General features: G+C 53.3%; 1 protein-coding gene across 1 annotated transcript in view; it reads right to left on the bottom strand.

Annotated features, from left to right (window-relative positions):
• Positions 1–936: 936 nt before the first annotated feature.
• Positions 937–10,052, bottom strand: part of LOC134373767 (cholesterol 24-hydroxylase) — a 29,468-nt gene continuing 20,352 nt past the window's right edge. The window contains exons 10-15 of the mRNA XM_063091787.1: positions 8,259–8,331; positions 6,100–6,184; positions 5,348–5,458; positions 2,140–2,228; positions 1,346–1,412; positions 937–1,107 (exon numbers count right to left, since the gene is read on the bottom strand). Coding sequence (XP_062947857.1) covers positions 937–1,107; positions 1,346–1,412; positions 2,140–2,228; positions 5,348–5,458; positions 6,100–6,184; positions 8,259–8,331 — 596 coding nt within the window. The remainder of the gene's footprint in view (positions 1,108–1,345; positions 1,413–2,139; positions 2,229–5,347; positions 5,459–6,099; positions 6,185–8,258; positions 8,332–10,052) is intronic.

The following is a 10,052-nucleotide window of genomic DNA, read 5'->3' as shown; positions in this document are numbered from 1 at the left end:
GCAGGGAGCGGGGGCAGTTTATTCTCTCTGCACAAAGAGAAGTTCCCAGTGCTGAAGGAGAGACTCAGGCAGGTCCTTTTCCTTGGATGGGCCCAGAGGACGTGGCCCGCCCAGGATTTACTGCCCCTAGGCCCTGGGGAGGAGGGGATGGCTTCTTCTATCCACTACCATGAGGTTATGGCCTCACAGCTTGGGGCTGGCTTGATCAGCCTCCTCTGGCCGGGTCAGGGACCGATCGTGAACCTGTAACCTCAACCTCACACAGCACCCAGGGGCATGGTCTTGTATATAACACATGGAATCAGCTTCAACTAGTGTAGGGCCCTTCTGGTAACCTGGAGCAGTCTTCTCCCAAGGTGGCATTGTCGGGGCATCTGTGGGCTGGCAGCTTCCAGAGCTGGGTCAGCCCTTAGAGAGACGAGCCTCAACATCTTCCCCTCCCTAGAGATAAGCAAACTGAGCAGAGAGCACCGTGGCCTGTTTCGGCCATTCATTCATGCAGTCAGCACACATTTATTGAGCATCGACTCTGTGCCAGGCCCTGGGTGGGCACAGGGGGCTCAGAGACAAATCACACGCAGACCCCACCCTTGAAGCACTCACAGCCTGGCAGGGCAGTTGGTCATTGTCAGCAGACACTCACAATACAGTGTGGTCAGTGTGGTGTTAGAGGTAGCACAGGTGACTGAGGAAGCACAGAGGAGGGGCCCCGGCCCGGCCGGGGGGTGGCAAGGAGGGCTTCTTGGAGGAGGTGACACCTGAAGAGGGCTTTAGGGAGTGAGCAGGAGTTAGGGAGACTTGTCTGAGGGAGTAGCCTGCGCAAAGGCTCAGAGGTGGGGGAGAGACGATGGTGGTGGCTGGGACTTGGGCAGTGGAGAGGGGCGGGCGCAGCCCTGGCCCGAGGAGTCTCGTCCTGCCGTCCCCCTGGGAGGACCCTCAGCAGGGCGGGGGCGGGGGCGCGGGCTGCCAGCCCCGGGGCCGCAGGGTGCACAGCACGGGGTCCAGCGGCTTGAGCGTGGCCTGCTCCTGCAGCCCGAAGCGCTGCCCGGGCACCAGCTGGAACTCCAGCCTCTGCAGCAGCTTGGCCATGACCACCTTCACCTCCATCTGTGAAAGGAGTTGGGGGAATGCACATGAGTGCCAAGCCGAAGAAACGGGGACGGGAAGGAGGCTCTCTCCTCCTTCTGTGTAACGGTGGTCCTGCCGGGTCTGGCCGCCCCAGCCCCCAACCCCCAGCCCCCAGCCCTTGAGGTCCACGGCAGGGGCTTCCAGCTGTTCCCTGGCCCAGGACAAGCCCCCACCCCTGCAGTCACTTCTGGGCAGAAACCCAGCCCTGCCCCCCTACCTGAGCAAACTGCTGCCCGATGCAGGAGCGGTGGCCCAGGGAGAAGGGGAAGTAGGTGAAGCGTGGCCTGCGGGGACAGAGAGGGGAGGAGGCTGGTGCCCTGGCATCCCGGCAGGGCCAAGGCAGGAAGACGGCAATGACAAAACCGCCCCTTGCTGATGGCCGACTTTGAGCTGGGGACTATGTGCTCTGCACACACGAAAAATGTCGACAGCTGATTCTGCTGAGTTCTGGGTCTGCATTTTCTCATTTTCTCGTCCTCTTGACCCTCCCGGAAGGAGCTGCTATTATCCCCATCTCACAGATGGAGGAACTGAGGCTCAGAGAGGCAAAGCAATGTGCCCCAGGTCATATGTCACTGACGTCCAGTTCCGGGCAGAGCCTGGGTCTGAGCACAGGCAGTCTGTCCCTGGAGCTAGCTCTTCCCACCACTACTTCAGTACGTTAATGCACTACCCCCACTGCAACCTCCAGGTGCATCGGCATTCCCATTTCTCAGACAGGAAGCTTAAGACTGGAGGAGGGAAAGTTATTTGCTTAAGTCACATGGCATCCCACTATAAAGTCCTGGTTATGAGCATGGGCTTTAGAACCAGACTAAGCTGGGGCCAAACCCCAGCTCTGCTACTTGGGTGAGTTACCCAACCTCTCCAAGCTGTGATTTCCTCTGCAGTCACCTCCCAGGGGTCTGGAAGGCTATATGGGCTCAATGGGTGGAAGTGGCTCAGGCCAGAGCCCGCTGGGACCATCCCTCCCACCAGGCCCACTCATGGGCAGTTCAAGGAGGCACTTACTTGGGTGCATCAGGACTGAAGCGATCGGGGTTGAAAGTCAGCGGGTCCTCAAAGTATGTGTCCATCCGCCCCATGACATAAGTGCTGAACTGCCGGACAAAGGATCCACTCATCTTTTTCCAAGCATTGGTACCCTTGCACCTCCTGACCCACTGCGGTCACCCACTCAGAGCAGAGTCACCCCCCTCCTCCCCTCATCCCCATCTCTCCATCCACCCATGTAGGTGGGTGTGGGATTCCACTTGCCCCCTGGAAAGTCTCTAAGAGGAAGAAGGGGGACAGCCCAATGTACTGGCAAACATCTGGATGCTACAACATTCCATGCTTGGCACAGCCCTGTGGGGGAGCCACAATTATCCTTATTTTACAGATGGGGGAACTGAGGCTCAGAGGGAAGCTTAGTGACTTTCCTGAATCACCTAGCAAGTAAGTGGCCAAACTGAGATTCAAAGTCGGATCTGACTCTGCAAGGCCATCTTTCTTTACATCCTTGAGAGCTGTTACCCAGTTTCCCTACAACTCAAGGTTTGCTTCAGTGGGGTTGGGGGTGGGGGAGCTGTAGACCCCCAGCAGGCTTTCACCTACAGGCACAGTGCCACCTGATTGGGGCTGATGCTCCCTGCATGACCCTGGGCTTCAGGGGCTATGCATCTGGCCTTGAAGAAGCCACAGGCCCCCCATATTTTGGGCCCTGGGTGCTGGCCTTTGCCTCTCCCACCCTTGAACAAAGTATCTCCCTTAGCCCACCCTGGCTCCGCTTCTCTGTGCCAAGAGTCCAGGGTGCGGGGGTTTGGGGGTGTGGAGGGAGGCCTGGAGCTGAGCTCTGACAAGTGAGTGGAAGCATTAGGAGTAGGGACTGGGGTCAAGGGATCCTATTATGTGCCAGGGATTTTTGCCAGACATGTGACATACATTATCCTACTGATTCTTCTCAATAGACTGTGACTAAGGTATCACTATCTCCACATTACTAGGATGAAACAGGCCCTGATGAAACAGGGTCTAATGGAGATGACCCAGCAAGCCAAGTGCAGAGCTGGGCTTGGAGCCTGGGTCAGTCCCCTCAAAGCCCATGAGGTTGTACCCCGCAGGCTAAGAGTCAGCCAGGAGGCCTCACCCTGCCAGCTGTAAGGGCATGCCAAAGGGGTGACCATTAAGGCAGAGTGGTACTGGTACAGGGGCATAAAACAAATGATCAGCAGAGCAGAACCAGAGGAAACTTGGATGTTTGCTGGGGGAGGCGTGGCAGAGCCCTGGGAGGGATGGGGCTGCTCTGCAGATGGGCTGGAAGCACATCCATCCACACACATAAAAATAAAGATGGATTCTGTGATGGGCTGAATTGTGTCCCTTCCAAATTTGTATGTTGATGTCCTAACCCCCAGGACCTCAGAATATGACTGCATTTGGAGATAGGGTCCTTACAGAGGTGACTAAGTTAAAATGAGGCCATTAATGTGGTCCCTAATCTGATATGACTTATAAGAAGAGATTAGGACACAGACATACAGAGAGGGATGACCATGTAAGGACACAGGGGGAAGATGGCCATCTACAAGTCAAGGGGAGAGGCCTCAGAAGGAATGACCTTAGACTTGATCTTAGACTTCTAGCCTCCAGGACTATAAGAAAATAAATTTCTGTTGTTTAAGTCACCCATCTGTGGCACTTTATTCAGCAGCCCTAGCAAACCAATACAGATCCCTACCTCACAGCCATACGCAAAATCAATTCCAGGTAGATAAGAGCTGAACTTTCAAAAGAAAAATGTAAAATTGTTAGAGGCCAATGTAAGTGAACATCCTTCTCATATCAGGTAGGGGAGAATTTCTTAAGCAGGAAAAAATGAAGATCACTAAAAAAACAGATCATCAAAAACACATTAATGAAGACAAACCACAAACCTGAAGAAGACATATGCAACACATATAGCTGATGACAAAGGATTAACACGTGAATTTTTAAAATAAATCTCTACATATCAATAAGAAAAGACAAACCATCCAAAAGGGGAAACTGAGGCAACATCTCATGGAAGAGAAAAATAGCATAGAGATGCTCATCCTCACTTGTAATGGGGAAAGAGCAAATCAAGACCACAGTGAAATAATGTTTTACACATATTTGGTTGGCAAAAAGTAAGAACTTAGACCATACTAAGTATTGGGGAGGATAAGGAACCACAGGGTTTCTACTGCGCCACTCGTGGGCATCTGAATTGGCACAGCCACTCTGGAAAACAATCTGGCATTGGTTCGTAAACTTGAACATTCATCTGCCCTGTAACCCAGACCTCCCGCTTCTGGGCACAGGCCCAAGAAACACGTTTGCACACTACACCAGGTCATGTGGACAAAAATGCTCGTAGCTGCTGTGGGGCTCACAGTAGCAACACACCAGAAACCTCTCACATGCCCGATGACCCCAGAATTGACCAGCAACGGTGGTCTGTTCACACAGCAGACTGTTCCACAGTGGTGAAGATGGAGGACCTACAGCTGCATGAGGAAGCTACCCAAATTGTAGGAGTCATCCCCCTGCGTCAAAAACCAAGTCCTATAGCATGTTACCGTGTGGGTACACATGCACACACACACAAAAAGGTGAGGGAGTGGCAGACAAAATTCAGGGTAGTGATTACTTCTGGGAATAGCAGGAGAGTGATATATGTAGGTAATTACATTTTAGTTTCTTAGATTTGGGGATGGGGTGGGTTTAAGGAGAGGTCCTTAGACATGAATGAATGAATAAATGAATGGATAAGCAAACAAAGAAGGAAACAAGATGTAAAGGAGGGTGGAGGGAGAAAGTGGACCACAGTGGGAGAAGGGGCTGTCCAACTGGGAGAGAGAAAGAACTAGGACAGGTCTGGCTCAGCTGTGAAAACACGTCTGCCCCTCACCAGCTGTGTGACCCCAAGAAAGTAGCCTCATCTCTCTGAACCTCAGTATCCTCAGTTGTAAATGGGGCACCTCCCTTCCAGAATTATCTGCTGTAATCTTATACTGGACAGTGTGAAGGGGTTGAAAAATAGCTCGTAGGGTTGTGGTGAAACTCAAAAGAGAAAGCACAGGGCGGCTAGTGGAGCCATGTACGGTGATGACAACAGGGCCACCGAATTCCCTGACCTCAGCAGAGACCCCCAAATGGGCCACCCTGGGGGTGAGCAGGCCAGTCCACCCCATGGCCCCCCAGGGCTCCCACACACCAAGAGCGGGGTGTTGCCAGGAACTCTGACTCCGTCAATCAAGGTCTCCTCCTCCAGCAGGCGGAAGGTGCCCCACGCTGGTGGGTACAGCCTCAGTGACTCTTTGAGGACCTATGGGAGCCAGAGGGGAGATAACAAGTAGTCAGGGGATCCCACCGTGTGTCCTGGACCCATCTCCTTCCGACTCACAGCGCTGAATGTGCACCCACATCCCAGATGATCCCAGACCCTTGGACATTAGCCTCACTGTTATGCTCAGCCCCTCACGTGACAGATGGAAAAGCTGAGGACCAGAGGAGGAAGGACTTGTGCAAGGCCACGGTGGCAGAGCCGGGATCAGGAACCAGGGCTCCCGCCATTCTAGAGAACCCCAGACAGGAGAAAGCTGTGCTTCCAGCAGAACCAAGCAAGGTCCCCTGCTGTGCTTTGTCCGTGTGGGGAGGGGTCTGCTGAGCCTGGCTCCCTAGTGGGAAGCTTAAGGCTTGTGAAACCCAGGCCTAATGGGAAGTACAAACATGACACCATTGACCAAAGGGCTGGTTTCCAACCTTAGCTGCATATTGGGATTGCCTGGAGAGCCCCCCAACTCTGATGTCACTAGTCTCTGGGCCTCAGGATGTTTTAAATCTCCCAGGAGATTCTCAGATACATCAACTCTTGAGAACCACTGTACTAAAGGGCCAGGGAAGCAGCAGGCCCGACTCCACAGATCACCCGCATCAGCCCAGAAGCTTTTCTCCTGCCCCCCGCACCTGGGACAGGTACTGCAGTCTCCCCAGGTCCTCGCAGTTCAGGTGCCTCTTAGAACCGATGACCTCATCCACCTCAGCCTGTAGCCTGTTAGGTGAGACAAAGACAAGTTTGTCTCCAAAGAGAGACTTCCCCCACATTAGTTTTAAGAAGGTGGGATGGAAGGAAGCATGAAGAGGGAGGCATGGTGTCCTCACCTGCAAACTCTGCCCAGCCCATTGCTGAAGACATCCAGCAACTGCCATGGCCAAATCAGAAGGCCCAAGCAATTGGGAACTGTGTTCCAGGGCCCTTAAAACAGCCACCCTTTGTGTTTGATGCCTGGAATTGGCCGCAGGAAGTACACATGGTGCAAGGCCTGTGCCTGTCATGGCCTGGTCACTAGCAGCTGACAGCTGGAAACAGCAGCATGAACGTACAAAGGTGTGGGCTGAGTAAAGCTGAGGCTGCACACTGCTAAAATAATATGCAGCTTTAACACCCATTAGGATGGCCATTATATGTACATAAAAAAAAAACCAGAACAGAAAATAACAAGTGCGGATCAGGGTGTGGTGAGATCGGAACACTTGTGCACTGCTGGGGTGGATGTAAAACGGTGCAGCTGCTGTGGAAGACAGCATGGAGGTTCCTCAAAAAATTAAAAATAAGTTAGCATATAATCCAGCCATCCCATTTCTGGGCTGACGCCCTGAAGCACTGAAAGCAGGGACTCGAAGAGATACTTGCACACCCGTGTTCACGGCAGCACTATCTGCAATAGACACAATGTAGAAGCAGCCCAAGAGTCCGTGGACAGATGAACAGATAAGCAAAGCGTGGTATATACTCACAATGGAATATTACTCAGCCTTAAAAAGACAGGGAATTCTGCCACAAGCCACAGCACGGATGAACATTGAGGACATTACGCTGAGTGAAATAAGCCAGTCACAAAAGGACAAATACTGTGTGAAGCCACGTACATGAGGTCCCCTAGAATAGACAAATGCACAGAGACAGAAAGTAGAACGGTGGGTGCCAGGGGCTGGGCGGAGGGGAGAACAGGGAGTGAGTGTTTAACAGGGACAGAGTCTCAGTTGGGGAAGATGAAAACGTTCTGGAGACGGACGGTGGTGATGGCTGCACGACAGTGTGAATGCGCCTAACGCCACCGAACTGTGCACCTAAAAATATCGAAAAGTTAAAATGTATGTGATGTATATTTTGCCGCAATAAAAACAGAGTGGGTTTGGCAAGAGGTTACAATGACGCAGGGTGACACTGTGATAAAGTCATGTGGACGCAGGCTGGCTAGACAATCAGAGGACAAAAAACACGCCTCAACTACACGTGCGCAGACTAACACGCTGAACAGAAATCCAGCCGCTGGCGGTGCCTGCGGGTGGGTGGTGCCCCACGGGTGTGTTTCTTATTAGTATTTTAACTTTTGTGCTTTTTCTGTGCTTTTTCTATAAGGCGCATATTATTATTTTATGCACATTTAAATGCAATCAACTATTTTCTGTTCTCATGGTCTTTTACGCTGGTGGTGACAGCATTGCAGTCCAAGGCCCTCCCACCTGGCTGGAGCCCGCACTCCCGAGCCCGCTGGCACTGCTGGAGTGACGTGCACACTTGGCCCAGTCAAGCTATGCCATGGGCCTTGAGGGAGCCTGTTTGTATTTAAGAAAAACCAATGCCATTGCCCCAGGGACGCCCTTCTCGGTCTTGCCAACGGAAGACAAGCGCTCCCTCGGCACTTTAGTTGGAATTGTCTTCTGTCCTTAGCGCCAGCCCCTGGCCAGGAAATGGGTACACCACAGGGAGGGAAATAGCCACGGTCCCTGCCCTCCTGGAGCTTCTGGTCTCATGGCTGAAATAGACGTAACGTCCCAGGAGAAAACATATTCATGAGCTGGGAAGAGGTCAGGAGGGGAAAGCACAGGGTGACTACTTTAAGGATCTGAGAAGAGTTTTCTGGAAGAGGAGAAGGTATGTTCTCCAGGAGGAAAGCAGGGAGAAGACCTTCTAGAAGAGGGAACAGCATGTGCCAAGGCCCTGGGGTGAAGGGAAGCAGGGCATGTTGGAGGAGGCTCAGCCATGGGAGTTGGGGGCAGGTGGCCCCCTGGAACAAAACATCAGACAAATCCCCTTGACAACTCCAAGGGCAGCTCCGTACCTTGCCACAATCTCAGGCTGGCGAGAGAGCTCCATCACCGTGCACGCCAAGTGGTTGGCAGAGGTCTCGTGACCTGCAGGGAAGAGGGAGAGCAGCTGCTCCACATGGGGCTGTGGGAACTGCTGTCCCTGCTGGCATGGCCTCTGAGATCCCAAGCCCCTGGTGGCATTGAGGCCCCCACATTTGCCCTCCACGGCTGAGATACAGAGATGGTCTGTCCGCCTCCGCATCCCCTGTGCCAGCCAGTGGGGTCAAGTAAGTGGTGTCTGCTCCTGTGCGTCTGGCTTTCGCACTCTAACAGCCCCTTCCTCGAACTGTCCTTTGAACCCTGCCTGGCCTTGGGGGGTGCTCACCCCCATTTTGCAGAAGAGAAAGCTGAGTCTAAGAGAATGTGCTTTTTTTGGTGGTGGCAGGGAGAGCAGAGCTTGGATTGAAGTCCAAAGTTTTCGAGACCAAGGCCCGTGTTGTTGCCATGCTGCAGGGTGCCTGCCCAAGGCCTGCCACACCCCTGAGGTCCGTGAGGGAGGGGGCACCTCCGCTCACAATGATCGATGGGTGGCTTCCCATGAGAGGCGGGGATCATTTCAGAAGGGCGGATTCTGAGTTCTGGCATGATCTAGCCAAGTTGATAGAGTTGAAATCCTCCAAGTTGGCCTGGGAAGGAACAGTCTGAGTTGCATGAATTTACTCTAAAGGCATAGGTGGTTTATAGGTGGCAACCACTGCCCAGCCAAGCGACCTCCAGCCTGCTTGAATGTGTGAGAAGGGCTGTACCTTACAGCAAGTGAGAGCTGGAAGTGAGGCCCTGTTGCTCCTAGGTTGGGAAGGCGGGCAGGTCTCACAGCTGGGGGAGCCCTCTGTGGGGGAGAACTGCAGCAGCCAGACGTCTGGCCCTGGACCTGGCTCTGCAGCATGAGCAGTGATACTAGCAGGGCACTTCCTCCTTGGGCCTCGGTTTTCTCCCAGGAAGGAGAGAGACAACCTGCCTGGCCCAGCTCCCTGCAGCATCTGGACACAGGTCTCAGAGACGGCCCATGAGGGGGGATTATTAAATCCTCATTGGAAGGTAGATGGAAAGGAGAACACCTCAAGGCACCCATTTTACAGATGAGGAGACTGAGGCCCAGACCCATCCAGGAGCTACACCCAGGACCTGGGGTCTTGGCGGCAGGAGTGAAGGCCAGCCGTCCACTTGGCAAGTATTTGCTATCCTGTGCAGGCGACAGCGCCCCGAGTCTTGTGCCAACGCTGCCCATTTCTCCAAGTCTCCTGCGGTATCTGCGTGTGCTTCTCCCCACCTGGAGGGCTGTCCTCCACCCCATCCATGTACAGACTTGCTCCTCAATCAATACTTGTCTGTCTATCCACCTCCACCATTAGAGTAGCAGCTGTCCGTCATCTTCCTCACCTCCGCCTTCATTCATTTGTTCATTTGTTTTATCTAATCTTTATGGGTACCTACTGCACTGAGCCCTGGGAATATACCGGTGAGCAAAACAGCATAACCCCTCTCCCATCCAGCATGCAAGCTGGTGGGAGAGACAGACCTCATCGAATTACCACAAGTACATGTACAATTTAACGCTGTCAGAGGTGCAGGCAGAGAGGAGCTCTGGGCACCACAGCCAGCTTGTAACTGAGGGCTTGATGTGTTTGGACAATCGCTGAGGGCTTCCCTGAGGAAGTGGCACCTGAGGCTTGCTAAAGGGTGAAGAGGAGTTGACTAGGTGCAGAGTGATGCTCAGGAAATACCTGACGAGCACATGAATGAAGTTGCTTAGCACATCTTCTTGC

The sequence above is a fragment of the Cynocephalus volans genome, chromosome 3 (assembly GCF_027409185.1).
Source record: "Cynocephalus volans isolate mCynVol1 chromosome 3, mCynVol1.pri, whole genome shotgun sequence".
NCBI lineage: Eukaryota > Metazoa > Chordata > Mammalia > Dermoptera > Cynocephalidae > Cynocephalus > Cynocephalus volans.
This window is presented reverse-complemented; position numbering and strand designations above follow the sequence as displayed.